General features: G+C 39.8%; 1 protein-coding gene across 1 annotated transcript in view; it reads left to right on the forward strand.

Moving 5' to 3' along the window:
- Positions 1-2,090: 2,090 nt before the first annotated feature.
- LOC105552208 (putative tRNA pseudouridine synthase Pus10) overlaps positions 2,091-15,762 on the forward strand; it is a 36,937-nt gene continuing 23,265 nt past the window's right edge. Inside the window, exons 1-8 of the mRNA XM_011997801.1 lie at positions 2,091-2,117; positions 3,858-3,892; positions 8,122-8,233; positions 10,264-10,325; positions 10,663-10,708; positions 12,885-12,949; positions 14,214-14,299; positions 15,244-15,369. Of these exons, the coding sequence (XP_011853191.1) occupies positions 2,091-2,117; positions 3,858-3,892; positions 8,122-8,233; positions 10,264-10,325; positions 10,663-10,708; positions 12,885-12,949; positions 14,214-14,299; positions 15,244-15,369 (559 nt within the window). The remainder of the gene's footprint in view (positions 2,118-3,857; positions 3,893-8,121; positions 8,234-10,263; positions 10,326-10,662; positions 10,709-12,884; positions 12,950-14,213; positions 14,300-15,243; positions 15,370-15,762) is intronic.

The raw sequence follows: 15,762 nt of genomic DNA on the forward strand, positions 1-15,762 counted from the left end.
ACTATGATACTGTCCGGGCACAGTGGCTCGCGCCTGTAATCCCAGCACTTTGGGAGGCCAAGGTGGGTGGATCACGAGGTCAAGATATTGAGACCATCGTGGCCAACATGGTGAAACCTGTCTCTACTAAAATACAAAAATTAGCTGGACATGGTGGCATGCACCTGTAATCCCAGCTACTCGGGAGGCTGAGGCAGGAGGATTGCTTGAACCCAGGAGGCGGAGAGGTTGCAGTGAGCCAAGATCACGTGATGGCACTCCAGCCTGGGTGACAGGGTGGTTTTTTCCACCCTGGGTGATTTTTTCCATCTCAAAAAAAAAAAAAAAAAATTACCATCATACTATGCCTATGCATTTTGAAATAAGGCTCGAATAAATGAGAGAAAAGAAGGAAGGGGTCTTGTAATACTACTATTATAAATGGTATTAGGTTGAGCTAGCAGAGTAAACAAACTAACAAATCAGAAGGTACTGGTGAGACATTCAGGCACTGGTGTTACGGGATCCTTGGGGTGTTGCTTCGCCAGCTAGAAGCCTCTGTGGACAGTGGCATCTTTGCCCGAGTTTTCTCTGACCCGCTAGGCTAGTTCTGCCCACTCGGCCTGGGAGGCTATGCCTGGGTCCCATGCCTGCCAAGAGCAAGTCAGGCGTGGAGTAGCGAGGGGTGTGTGAGTGAGGATGGGGTCCAGCCATTGCACACAGCAGGCACGCTGGCTGCAGTGGGGCAGGCAGCTCCAGGGGCAGGCATGGCTCCCTGTGAAGCTGCGGCTGGACCAGACATACCATAAACAGCTTACACAGCTGACCCCGGGGAATATGGTGGCACCTGGAAACTTGGAGACGCTAGAAACCGCAGAGCCCTAAAGAGGGTGTCACAGCCCTGGCTCAGGGAGCTCCTCGGTCTGGGTTCCGGACCACAGCTCTTCTCTTCCTCTCTTCTCTCTCCTCTTCTTGTCCCCACCATGGTGAGCAAGGGGCGTGCTTCAGCCCTGTTTGTTTTACAGCTCTTTTAGTCCCACCATTCATCAGGTCCCAAGTTCTTGTCTTGCGTCCAGGAAGAATGTGGTATGCAAACATGTGGAGGATGAGCAAGATGAAAAGGAGCTTTATGGGCATGGTGGCGGGCGCCTGTAGTCCCAGCTACTCGAGAGGCTGAGGCAGGAGAAACACTTGAACTCGGGAGGCAGAGGTTACAGTGAGCTGATATCGCACACCACTGCATTCCAGCCTGGTGACAGAGCGAGACTCCGTCTCAAAAAAAAAAAAAAAAAAAGGAGCTTTATCAAGTGATAGAACAGTTCAGAGAAGACCTACAGTGGGTAGGGTAGCTCCTCTGCATAGCCAGGGTGGATAAGTGTTCAGCTCTCAGCAGAGAGAGTAGCTCCTCTCTACAGGCAGGTCATCCTGTCATTTCTTCACCTCTCAGCAGAGAGGGCAGCTCTTCTCTGCAGGCAGGTCGTCTGTCATTTCTTCAGCTCTGAGCAGAGAGACCCTGGGGTGGGTCGCACCTCTCTGCTGCTGGTTGTCCCCTCATCTCATTGGGTCTGGCTGAGTCTGGGGCTTTATATGGGCCTCAGAGGGGAGGAAGTGTGTGCCAGTTGGTCCATGGGCAGCCATGGGTGGGCCTGGATAAAGGACCACAAGTTCCTACTCCTGTCCCAGGGACTGGCAGCCCCACCCCCAGGCTTCAGGCCCTCCCCAACTTGAAGGTGGTGCTTCACTGTGGACTTGCTGCTTTCTGCCCAGGAACCTGTCTGCCTCCTGCTGCTGTTCGTTGCCCCCTGGCTGTTCCTGCCAGGGGGCGCCTGCAGGCCAGGGCCAAACTGCCCTCAACCTCTCCTCGGCCTCCCTCCCGTGCTTGTTGGTGCCTAAAGTCCGCAGGGGGCTGAGGCAGCATGGAGCTGGCCTGTCAGCACTGCCCTGAGTGTGCACACACCTGGCTGGGCTGCGACAGTGCCCAGGCTTAGCCCCAACCTTGCTCAGAGATTGGTGCAAGCACAGGGAGCAGGGAGAGGCCAGGCAGCGGGAGCAGACACCTCCAAGCCTGTGGGAGGAAGGGAGGGCCTTCCAGAGTCCCTGAAAGTGCAGAGATGCCTGGGTCCGCAGCCGCAAGTTGGGTGAGACTCCAGGGATTGCCTGCCTCTTTGCGTTTTCCCGACAGCAGAGGCCGCCCCAGCCAACCCCACGCAAATTAACCTGACTCTGTGACGGCTGGTCCCATGAGTCCTGGCTGCGCCTTTGGCCAGGTGCTCGTGGGCTTCTGAGATGGCGATGGGGAGCAAGGTTGAGGCTGGGACGGAGGCTTTGGGCCTGAGAACAGGTCCTGGCTGGCCAAGCGAGAGCAGAGGTGGCACAGTTGGCTGCCTTGGGAACGTGGAGCACAGGGGTCCCACCGCCGCCACTGGTGCTCCCACAACCCCTCCTGCCACTGCCACCCACACCTCCCTGCTACAGCAGGCCTGATGGCAGCAGCCACTCTGGACGGTCCACGTTGCCATCACTGGTAACAGGTTGTGCCTAGCTAGGAATTAATTTATTCTCCTTGGCTCACGTCAGCCTTTCCAAGTGATCATCAGTCTTTAGGAGTCTATATAGTACCCTACTGGTCATTTGAAGGAAGTCCTGTTAGTTTAGAAGGACAGGTCTACATATAAACCACAGCACATCTATAAATTAAGCCGTGTCCTGAAGTGGATGTGAATGATAATCATTGGCCTTTTTTGGTGACACGTAGAAGCAGACTACATATGGTATATTATTGACTTATACAATGTTTCCGTCATGTTTACAAAATACTGTGTGCTGTGGGGGATATATCATTGCCTTTCTTTAAGGTGAAAACTGTGGGAGTCTAACAGGAAACAGAAATCTCAGTGTCAGTCACTTACTACGCAAAGCATTTGGCATAAATTTCTTTTCTTTTTTTTCTTTTCTTTTTTTTCTTGAAACGGAGCCTAGCTCTGCCGCCCAGGCTGGAGTGCAGCGACTCACTGCAAGCTCCGCCTCCCGGGTTCACGTCATTCTCCTGCTTTAGCCTCCCGAGTAGCTGGGACTACAGGCCCCCGCCACCAGGCCCGGCTAATTTTTTTGTATTTTTTTTTTTTAGTAGAGACAGAGTTTCACCGTGTTAGCCAGGATGGTCTCGATCTCCTGACCTCGTGATCCGCCTGTCTCGGCCTCCCATAGTGCTGGGATTACAGGCGTGAGTCACCACGCCCAGCCTGCATAAATTTCATTTAATCTGGGCCGGGCACGGTGGCTCACGCCTGTAATCCCAGCACTTTGGGAGGCCGAGGCGGGTGGATCGCTTGAGGTCAGGAGTTCGAGACCAGCCTGGCCAACATGGCAAAACCCTGTCTCTACTAAAAATACAAAAGTTAGCCGAGTGTGGTGGCGGGCACTTGTAATCCCAGCTACTCAGAAGACTGAGGTGGAAGAATCGCTTGAACCTGGGAAGCAGAGGTTGCAGTGAGCTGAGATCCTTCCATTACACTCCAGTTTGGGTGACAGAGTGAGACTCCCTCTCAAAAAAAAAAAAAAGAAAAAGAAAAAGAAAGAAAGAAAAAGAAAAACACTCATACCTCATTAATGAGAAATAGAAATCTGTAAGGAGGAGGGGGATACCCCTGCTAAATTCCTAGGCCACAGTAAACCAGCATTGCAAAATAAAATCTTACCTCATTTCTGATTTTAAATGAGACTGAGGTCACTGGTAAATTTTTGAATACTAACTCATCACCTAAAAAGGGGAGTTTGATTAGCAAATAGTTAAGCACTTCAGTAATGATATTGAGACTTAATTTCACTGAACATGTTTCCCCCTTTTCTCTTTCTGGGTGTGACTAAATTGCCTACAGCATGCTGCATGGTTGCTGGTAAAACAGGAAATGGGGTAAGTAATTTAGGTAGGGAATTTTTACTACCATTTAAATACAAGCTACCTGGTTCTTAAAGTACTTTTACTACTACAATCTCTATTTTTATAGTGCATTCACTAGCTACTAGAGAAATCAGCACAAATAACCAATTTTTATTGTATACATTTAGGGTATCAACCTTGTTTCATTAGTTTATTTGCATAACATATTAGTAGTTTATTAAAGCAGATTCATTTTTTGTGTGTTTTAATATGAATGTAAATACATGTTTATATGCATTAGGTACTTATGTAATGTAGTTTGGGCAGTTATATTTTTAAAATAAATTTTATTTATTAATTATTATTATTATTATTATTATTTTTGAGATGGAGTCTTGCTCTGTCACCCAGGCTGGAGTGCAGTGGTGTGATCTCAGTTCACTGCAACCTCCACCTCGCTGGTTCAAGCGATTCTCCTGCCTCAGCCTCCCTAGTAACTGGGATTACAGGAGCCTGCCACCATGCCTGGCTAATTTTTGTATTTTTAGTAAGATGGGGTTTCACCATGTTACAGTCCAGGCTGGTGTTGAACCCCTGACCTCAGGTGATTTACCTGCCTCGGCCTCCCAAAGTACTGGGATTACAGGCATGAGCCACTGCGCACAGCCTAAAAATAAATTTTATATTGGTCTTAGAAACTAAACTATAAAGCTATGTCATAAAAGATAGAAAGTGAATAACTGGCGGAACAACAATGAGTTTACACATAGGTAAGACATAGAAAACATAGATTCACAATCCTTTATCTGAAACACTTAGAGGCCAAAGATGTTTTGAAATATAAAATTTTTGGATTTTTAAAATGTGATATGATGTTAAAGATCATGTATATCATTCCTTCCTCCCCCCCAGGCTCTGGGGTGGTACTACATAATCAAACATACTGATATTTCTGCAACAAAACATATGAATATTCACAGTAAGTTTGATAAAGTCTCTAAATTGCCTCCTTCAAATCAGGATTTGATTCCCAACTGAGTTTAAAAAAATTTTTTTGGCCGGGCGCGATGGCTCACACCTGTAATCCCAGCACTTTGGGAGGCCGAGACAGGCAGATCACGATGAGGTCAGGAGATCAAGACCATCCTGGCTAACACGGTGAAACCCCGTCTCTACTAAAAATACAAAAAATTAGCCGGGTGCGGTGGCGGGCGCTTGTAGTCCCAGCTACATGGCAGGCTGAGGCAGGAAAATGGCGTGAACCCGGGAGGCGGAGCTTGCAGTGAGCCGAGATTGCGCCACTGCACTCCAGCCTGGGCGACAGAGCGAGACTCCGTCTCAAAAAAAAAAATTTTTTTTTTTAATTCTCCAGAATATTTTGGAGTTTGAAACTAAAAAATACCAGTACAAAAAAGGGCCATGTGACTATTGGCAGTACCTGTATACTCTGGAGAGAAAAATCCAGGAAGAAGTATAAATTTCTATTTTAGAATCTCATACTTGGTTAAGTGACTTATAGAAAAATAATTAATTTGGCTTTTTTGTTTGTTTTGTGTTATATATCTGCATTTTCAAAAGGGTAATAACTACATAAGGTTTGGGGGTTTCGTTAGGTTTTATTAAATTAGTCTCAAATGGTTTAGATTCTGGTGTAACAGTAAAACTTGATCCTATGTTTTTAGAAATTTGCTAGCATAGTCAGAGCATGCGTTTTTCTAAATGTTTTCAATTTATATCCATGTTGCTAATGAGTTACTGTTTCTATTTCGGTTTTTTTTTTTAAGATGTATTTTCTCCCCTGTTGCCCAGGCTCGAGTGCAGTGGTGCAATCTCAGCTAATTGCAACCTCTGCCTCCGAGGTTCAAGCGATTCTCCTGCCTCAGCCTCCCACCTGTCTTGGGATTACAGGCAAGTGCCCATGCCTGGTTAATTTTTTGTATTTTTAGTAGACCCAGAGTTTCACCATGTTGGCCAGGCTGGTCTCTAACTCCTGACCTCAGGTGATCCACATGCCTCGGCCTCCCAAAGTGCTGAGATTACAGGCGTGAGCCACCGCTCCTGGCTTGTTTTTATTTCTTATCAAAGGATTTTAAACTAAGTTTAGTTCTTCCTAAAGATTCTGATTGATATAGGGATAATGGAACAGAAAGAAACACAGGTCACTGGTTTTTTTCCTTCAGTGTCCCTAGTTCATTCTGGGTTGAAAAGATTGTGGAGGAATTGCTGTTAAAGAATTGATTTAGGGAATTTACAAAAAAAATTAATTGCCTTGCATATTCTGGTTCATCTTTTCTCTAGAATGGTGGTTGTGTTGTATCTACAGCAAAAGTGATTGCAACTGACACCCTCATAAGCACTTATCTGACAGAGAAGAGACAGAGAAGTGTAGTTCCTAAGTATGAAATGGGGACTGAATTTACTTTAATGAGTACTAATCCCTCTAAAAGGACAATCTGGTATATGCTAGGGACCTCTATGAAAATATTTAGCCCAAATTGTATTAGGAAAGTTATTAGCCCCATGTAACTTTCAGATTGGAGATCTGGCATTTTAAGTATTATATTTGCTTTATATATAAGGATGAGGTTTCCAAGCTGTCTGTTAACCCTTTCCTCTGGCTTTATAATCTGGAGGGAAAAATTACCTATAGTTGAAGTTTTTAAACTAGACTCAAATGCATTAAATATATGTCAAAGACTGTGAAGGATTTAAAACACCGGTTTTCTTAAATAATGTTTTAATTCACTTTTGGGATTGGCTTTTGTAACAACCCTTTGGACTTTCCAGAATCTAAACAATTTAAAAAATAGTTTCCATTCTTGTGTTTTCTGTTTCAAACGTTTATTCTTTAAAATGTATTTTCATATATTATTTACTTTCAACTGTGATGCTATTTTGTGCAAATATTAAATAGTTGAACTGTTGACACAATGTCAGGATAGTCTTTTAAAATACCTGAAATCTTTCTGATATTCAGAGAATTTAGGAACAATTTATGAAGCTCACACAGTATTTGGATAAGTTCTTGAATATAGAGAAATAATTTGATTATTTGTCAGATGTAGAGTTTATCTGGGTATTTCATTGTTAAATCACAATCCCAAAGCATACAAAAGCTATCTCTGTAACCAGTTATATTCTCAGCTGGATACAGAATGGGTAGATCAACTATTTCTTTCTTTCTTTTTTTTTTTGGGTCAACTATTTCATATTTTGCATTTTTAGAGGAACAGTGATCTGCATATTCTTTTTTTTTTTTTCTGATCAACTACATTCAGCCATTAGCTTAATTCCTTTTTGTTTTTGACCTGTAGTTAGTAGTGTCTTTTGGTCTTAAATAACAATGGATGTTGCCTATAAGGAGTAATTTCTATCAGTGAAAATTGGGCATTAAAAGGGGTGATGCATAAGTTGGCCCTTACATCTCTTTCATTAAAAGCAGTCCTATAAATAGCCATAAGGCTGGTTTGAAGTTTTAATTATTTGAATGATGTGGGCTTGTTAGTTTGTTAGTAATATCCCAGTGTTCTCAGCAGAGTAGAGGAGTTTTAATAATACCACACCATGTTTTTCATCCCTTTTATCTCAAGTTCCTTTCTATCACAATTTTAGGTTACAAACTAAAGCTAGAATTTATAAAAGGGACTTCCCAAAACCTATTTATTGTCTCCTGAGTATATTTTGGGGGAATGTCAAATTTTTATTCAGCTATTTATCTGATAATACATTGATGAGCATTTCAGAACATTGATACTTTAGGATTTAATATTTCTTCTTCATCAGTAAAGTTTTTTAAAAAGTACAACTTTTATGTTGATTTCCCAAAAGTAAGCCCCATTTTCAACAAGAGAGGAAAAGCAAGCATTAAAATGTGGATGTGATTATTGTAATACACAGTTTATAGTTTGTGAGCAGCAAACAATCATCTCTATCCCATCTTTCTGTCTTCTGATGTATTCCAAATCCTGGAATCTGGCAATTCTAGCTCAGAAAAACCCAATAGTGTGCTTTTGACTTTGAAGCTTTAAAAATTGTGTTATATGCCTTTAAAAAAGTAATTCCATGATTCCACTAGAGTATAAGATCCATGAGGTGAGGAATTTTTGTCTGCTTTGTTCTCTGCTTTCTATTTAATGTGTAGAATACTGCCTGGTACATACTAGGCACTCAATCAATATTTTAAAAATAATTGCATAAATTCTTGCCTTTAATAGAAAAAGTAAAGTTTTTCATGTCAGTGAATTAATTTTTATGTTATCCAGAAAACAGAGTCTGTCGCTGGGAAGAGATGATATAGTTCAGCTAAAAGAAGCCTACAAATGGATAACTCACCCCCTGTTTTCAGAGGAACTGGGTGTTCCCATTGATGGAAAGGTATCGGGTCAACAGCATTGTTAATTTTATTCTCTGATTTTACTAGTTTTGCTTAATTATATGGCAGGGTTTTGGTTAGCCAAAAAAACTTCTTTTTAAATAATCCAGTGAAGGATTTTTAAGCTTTTCAAATGTTAAATTCTGATAGTCTTAAATTGAAGTCAAAGCATTTCTTTTTTTTTTCCCTAAAACTTCTTTATGACCTAAGACACTTATAAAGGTACCAGGTGCCCTAATTGACCTTAAAAGGTTAGAAATGAATCTTTGCCTTTAATGTATTTATAGTTCAATTGGAGGAACAGACTTGATGCAAAGCAACATATAAATAACTGCAAGCAAATGTAGAGTCAACTCTGGACTATTTAATTTTGGTTTATCTGTGGCTAGTCTTGTTTTCAAATGCATGGACAGAACCTATTCAACTACAATGAGTATGGGCTCAATCCTACCTTGTTGGTATCTCAAATCCCCCTGTTTACTTTTAGGCAGTAACTGCCTTTGAAAGCAGAACATTTCCCTTTTCCAGAGCAGACCTTACTTCAGTCTCTGAAATGGATTGAATTTCAGGGAAGACTCAACAGGCTTCCAGATGTGAAAACAGGAAGGTCATCTTAAATTAGGTTTTAATATTATGGCCTCATTGTTTCATCATTTTGCTAGAAGGAAATTCCCTGAATATCAGATACACCCCTATTCAAATAAAATCACAAAACCGCCTACTAAAGCTAAACAGTTTTTCAAAACCATTCTGAATTATGCAGTAATATTTCCTTCTGTAAGAATATGCTCTGTTCTGTAAACTGAATATTGAGAGAATAGAGAATAAAACCACTTCTCAGATAGCATGAAGAGGAAATGAGGTAATGAAACTATTTTGGAAGTTAGAGAAGTCATTAATGCAAAATATTTTTACCTCAAATTTCAGTTTTGAAGCACAAATAATTTTACATGTCATATAAGTGAGAACAGAAAATAGAAAACAAAAGATGTGGGTTGAGTGAAGTTTCCCTGAATAAAAGGAATGCGTTGTTCACTTTAATTATTGTATAGATTAGAATAAGGAGCAAAAAAAAAACAAAACAAAACAAAAAAACAGCTATTCATTATTGTGATTCTAGAGTAGCTAATAGGTCTACTAACTATCCAATGAACTCAGTAAATATAAAGACAAAATTGTAACATAGTATGGCATTTTTAGCTATTCTCCCCCCACACACTTCCCCCATATGGAATTTTGTGTATTCTCCATGGAGGTAAAAGTATAAAATCATGCTTTTTTGGTGTACAAGGATGTTTACTGTAGCATTTTTTGTTGTTGTTGTTACAGAAAAATTTTCTACAGCTTAAATGTCTGACAGTCCCTAGAGTTGAAAAGATTTCCATGATATAATATTAAAGCAATTTTTCAAAAGCATGTCTTAAAAAATAATACATATACATTTATATTCACAAAAATGTCTAGAAAAAACATCAAATTGTTAATGGTTCTGCTTCAGTGGAGTGGGATTGAAAAACTACCTTGTATTTGATCATTTTATGATTTAAGTGTACAATTTTTGAAATAAAACAAAAAAATTACAAATACATTAAGACGTTTGAGCACTTTAAAAAAAGCTTCATACGGTTTTTAGGGATCTGAATGTATGTTTTTTGCCTTGCTAATAATTTAAATCATAGTATTGGCAGAATAATTCTTCATTTCTTTGCATTATTATTTATTTTCAATTCTGTAAATTCTCATTCATCTTCACACCTAATTTACACATTTGTCCAAAAAGCATACAAATTTATTTTAAAACTTTTTTGGTAGGATCACTAATGACTGAGTTTTAGAAGTTAAAAAAAAAAACAAAAACCATTTCCTTTACAGCTGCCCTGTGAACAAGTTGATTTGAGAGCAGTAGTATTTCCAGTTTTTCTGGTCATTCTTTTCTGAGCCAATGTTTGAGAATTAATTTCTATTTCCATTCATAAGTTGTTAGATGTTAGTTTCCTTTTGCTCATTTTTAAACTGTCTTTATAATTTTTAGAGCTTGTTTGAAGTGAGTGTGGTCTTTGCTCACCCAGAAACAGTTGAGGATTGCCACTTCCTGTAAGTTGCCATGTAAACAACGTCAGTGGTGTAAAATTGTTAATGCTGTTTGGTTTTCATGAAAATAGTATTGCTTCTCATAAGCGTAGGAAATGCTTCCTAATAAGCATTTCAGAACTTGTTATGTCTTAGTAGGTTTAAAATGTGCCCTCAAAAAATAAAGTAAAACGTGTCCTTGAACATAGGTTCCTGGGCAAACCGACGTAGCTCCTACAGGGACTCATTTTGTCTGCTCCTGATGTCCTGAGTTTAGCAGCCATTTTGTATTAAATATATTTGAATTATATCTACCCCAAAATAAACTCAACCTTTTACATTAACTTGAATTTTATTTTAGAGCTGCGATATGCCCAGATTGTTTTAAGCCAGCCAAAAACAAACAGGTAAGGAAAGGTTCCTGCTTCTTACTCTTGAGTGAGTTTTGTCTGAGCTGAATATCCAAATTTCCAACAAAAAGGATATGCATTAGAAACATGGCAACTCTATTATACTAAGAATCAGTCTTTAAATATTTCCATTTGCTACATTAGTTTTTATTTTTTTTTCAACTTTTTCAACCTTCACCTCCGGCTAGGAAGTTGTAGCACACAAACATCCTCATGTTTGTGTCAGTGTCTAGATTGTTCCCCTGACGGTGTTAAATTTAGAATCAATGTTTCGGTGATATTACTATTACTTATTAAATTCGACGTTTAGATTTTAATACCCCAAATTACATCATCTGGGAAAATCAATGGTAAGTGTCAGTAGCATTCCAAACTTTCAGCTGATACCCATTTTCCAGAAATTGAGGTTTACAATATATAATCCAAAGTAAGTTGTTTTATTTAGGACAGTCCTGAATTAACATGGCCTCTTTCTGGCTATATTTGCAGAAAGGGTGTTTTATTCAAACTCTTCCTTATCATCTTAATGTTAGCTAATCTTCATGTTAATGGACAAGTTAGTTAACATACACTCTTAGCTCGTATCATGTCAGGATAGAATGATGTGGTGCGATATTGGTCATCTTTCATGCGTCAGTTTCGTAGGTGGTTTCGTACACAGACTTAGGCATTCCTACAGTTTTACTTACATTCATTTTGTTGCTGTGATTGTTAAAAAGAACATAAGCTCATTGTCAAATATACATCTGTTGGCTTTGCCTCTTGCTTTGACTAATTGCTGGGCCTTTTAGAACTGGGGGAAAGAAGTTTGTAACATTTGCCTAATGCCCTGCGCAGAAATAATTAGAAATGCAGACCAAGCTGAGAGCAGCGCCTCCCTACTTTTCTCTTATCATGGCACATCTAAAATATTACCATGTTTGTTCAGCACCCTGAGCGTAACAGGATGGAGTTGCTTCAGATTGGCAGCAACAGGACTGGGGTTTCCACTGTCTGAGGCCCTGCCCAGCAGCCCTTCTGAACTAAAGAGATCAACATCTTGGCACAACCATAGTCCACTGCTTTGCCACGCCAGTTGGGAAGCTCTGCCCAAATAACCTGTAAGATGTATCTATATTGAAGACCTAGTTTTATTTTATTTACCCTTGAGGAAATATAATAGTAGGCATCAAGTAATAGGATTAAGAGATTTTTGTTAAAGCATCATAGACACCACACCATTTGGCCAGTGGGAGTTGTAGACTCAAGTATAGTTTGCTTGCCTCATGGCTGGGAGCAAATTGAATGACCTTTTGAGTTTTTTTTCAGTCCTAAGATTTCATATCTTATCAAACAGGCACTTAATTTCAGTTGTAACCCTATGGTATCTTGTAGAATGCCATGGTGGTCCCTAGAATATGATTTTGAAAAAATCATTCCTTTGACTGGTGATAAACTGTTGAGCTGCCTCCATTGTAATCCTTTTCAGTCAAATGTGATTTCTCATAACAGAAGAAATAATTGTGATTTATCATAGTAAGCCATGTATATATGCACTAATTAGTTCTAGTATATCTGCCATGCAGTTTGGCTTTTCTTATCTTAAAAAATCCAAGTGGAACATTTGTTGTAGATGCCCTTCTGTTCAGTACAGTGGATTTGCTTATTCTGTGGCTGGTGAGTGAGACTGAGTTGCTAGATGCCAGGGCCAGCAGGTTGACTCTGCTTTACCCCTTACCCTGGCAGCCAACTCCTAAATTACATACTGTGACCTCTGAAGGGATGTAGGAAAGAAAAGGTAGCTGAGTCAATCTAAATTCCTGTTGAAGTCAAGGGAAAAAAAAATTAAATCACACTTCCTACAATGTCATCATTTTTTTGTATTTGAATTATACCATAATTTGAGAGAAGTGGGACAGTGTGGTGAAGAAGACCTGTTCTGCTGGATCTACCTGTTATTATAGACATAGACCAGATTGAAGAGAAGGGTTATAGAGGTGTGCCAGTTGCAGAACTGACATGAATGCTTAAGTTTTATTTATTTTCTTAAAAAGCTTAAGTATTTCTCCATGTTAAGTATATGAAATGATGTAATGAAATGATACAATTTCTCCAACCATGTTCTATGTTTCACATCTGACGTTTTCTTGTCTGGATAATAAAATGTCTTTTCTTCTCATTTTACCCTATATAGTCTGTATTCACTAGAATGGCAGTTATGAAAGCCTTGAATAAGATAAAAGAAGAGGATTTCCTTAAGTAAGTAGAAGTATAGAAACAAAGAAGCGTCATGAAATTTTAGAATAAAGGGAATGTTAGAGATAAGCTGGATTATCTCTGAAACAAGATGATACATTTCAGGGGCCAGGATTGTGTCTTAGTCATTGTTATCTCTCCAACCCCGATGCAGTACCTGGCATATAGTGGTGTTCAGTAAATGTTTGTCAAATTAATATCAAGTGTAACGTCTTTTAAAAATATATATTTGTTTATTTTTTGAGATGGAGTTTCACCTTTGTTGCCCAGGCTGGAGTGCAGTGGAGCAATCTCGGCTCACTGCAACCTCTGCCTCTTGGGTTCTAGTGATTCTCCTGCCTCAGCCTCCCAAGTAGCTGGGATTATAGGCATGCACCACCACTGCCCGGCTAATTTTTTGTATTTTTAGTAGAGACAGGGTTTCGCCATGTTGACCAGGCAGGTCTTGAACTCCTGACCTCAGGTGATCCAACCGCCTCGTCCTCCCAAAGTGCTGGGATTACAGGCGTGAGCCACTGTGCCCAGCCAAATCAGGTCTAACTTCTTGATCTTTTAGAAGAGGGTATTGTGTCCAAAGAGGGAGTTGACTTGCCTAAGCTAGTAATAGAGTAGATCTGGAGCCAGATTTCCTGACATTCTAGCCCAGTGCTACGCCCATTACATCCTTAGTCCTGTATTTCCTAGTATCGTTCATCTCCAGAAAAGGGAGAGGAAGGCTCATGAGTTTCCTCACTTGTTAAAATATGGTAAAATAAAATAAATGCAATAAACCTTACATTTTAATTCTTGGTACATTCATTTTATTAAATAAAATATTGCTGTAGTTTTCTTTCCAGAAGATCCTTCAATACATTTCAAACAATGATGTGATAAGGGGGGTAGAGTCAGCAGTAAACTGCACATGACCATGGATAGCAAAATGGTTAAAGAGCCTGACGGGGCTTCCACTTCCTTTGTATGGATTTTTCCCTCAAATCTTGAGACTATTGGAAAGTATTAGGTTGGTGCAAGAGTAATTGCAGTTTTTGCCTAGGAAGATAAGGCCTCCCAAGGGTGAAAGGTAGCAGCAGAGCCCTTATTTACTTACTGCCACTCTCATATGTTAAAATTGTTACTCCACAGGCCTGCAAGACCTTTATTGTTCTGAAACTAAAAGTTAGCGAGAGACTTGGGCTCTGTGTATGTCTCAGACGATGCTGATTCATCTAAGTTTTGTGATTCAATATTATGTCTGGAAAATAGCTATAAAATTTATTTTGTTTTGCAGGCAGTTTCCTTGTCCTCCAAACTCACCAAAGGCTGTATGCACTGTTCTTGAAATTGAATGTGCTCATGGTGCTGTTTTTGTGGCTGGTAAAATATTTAGTCTAGAATATACATACACTGTGAACGTACTCTCCTTTCTGAAAACTCAACTGACTCCTGTTCTATTTTATTCTTATTGCTGTTATTAGATTCTAATAAGTTTACTCTCTTGAGAAGTAGAATCAATAGCCAAACTTATTTTAGGTTTTGTGGGCATTCTAAAGGATCACTTAGGAGATCAGTTATTTTAAATGCCATGCCAAAAGGAAATGACACTTCCTAGGTTTTAATAGTTTTCATCAGAGATGGCCAAGTAGAAATATGGGTAGCTGCAGTGACCCAAAACTGGTTTGGAGAAAAACAGCAGGACAGAGGCTGTTTTATAACATAAAAGCAAACTTGAAAAAACAATTTATTATCTCCAAAATGACTAAACACTTGGCTTCCCCTGGAAAGAAATTGTTCATTGACTTTCCCTAAAGGTAATCTGGCAGACAAATTTTTGTTCGAAAGTTACAACTGTTTTATAGTAATGGCTGAAGTGAAATTGCTCTTCAGCCCTGACTATAATATCCTATCCTAGGGCAATGAAAGCTACCTGCCTTACTATAGCTTTATTCATCAGTTGTAAAAGCAAGTTTGGTTGTGTTTTTTTTTTTTTTTTTAATCCTTGGTACATTAATAATATTATATAATTTGTTCAGTCAGCCAATCAAATTAAATATATTGAGCATTCCTTTCAAACTCATTTGATGCACCATTCATACCATATATTTACTCATCTATTTTATTGTTACTTTAAACGTTTTTATTTAATTCTCTACATGTCTGTGTCCCAGGTCTCCAAATTGAGTTGTTAGTTAGGTAAAGGATAGGCTTTGTTTTATATCGTAGCACTTAGGATATTGGCCCTTATAGTTGTTGCTTCTCTTTTTATCCTGTTATGTTAATTACTCCATTTCATCCAGGCTGCCTGATTGTTTCTTTCTCAGGGAGGTATAATAAATACTCCAGGAATCTACCACAAACTCCTTGGATAATTGATGGAGAAAGAAAGCTGGAATCTTCAGTGGAAGAATTAATTTCAGATCATCTGTTGGCAGTATTCAAAGCAGAGAGTAAGTGTTACAATCTTCATACTTTATTTCTTTTTTTTTGAGATAGGGGCTTTCTTTGTCAACTAGGCTACATTACAGTAGCACAATCACAGTTCACGGCAGCCTTAACCTTCTGGGCTCAAATGATCTGCCCACCTTGGTCTCCCAAAGTCCTGGGATTATAGGTATAAGCCACCCCACCTGACCTAATCTTCATATTTTATTCTCTTTTTTTTTTGAGAGAGAGGGGGTCTCACCCTGTCACCCAGGCTGGAGCGCAGCCTCAACTTCCCAGGCTCAAGCAACCCTCCCATTTCAGTGTCCTGAGTAGCTGGGACCACAGGTATGGGCCACCATGCTCAGTTATTTTTTAATATATTTTTAGAGATGGGACTCTCACTACGTAGCCCAGGC

This window comes from Mandrillus leucophaeus, unplaced genomic scaffold, assembly GCF_000951045.1.
Source record: "Mandrillus leucophaeus isolate KB7577 unplaced genomic scaffold, Mleu.le_1.0 Scaffold547, whole genome shotgun sequence".
Taxonomy (NCBI): domain Eukaryota; kingdom Metazoa; phylum Chordata; class Mammalia; order Primates; family Cercopithecidae; genus Mandrillus; species Mandrillus leucophaeus.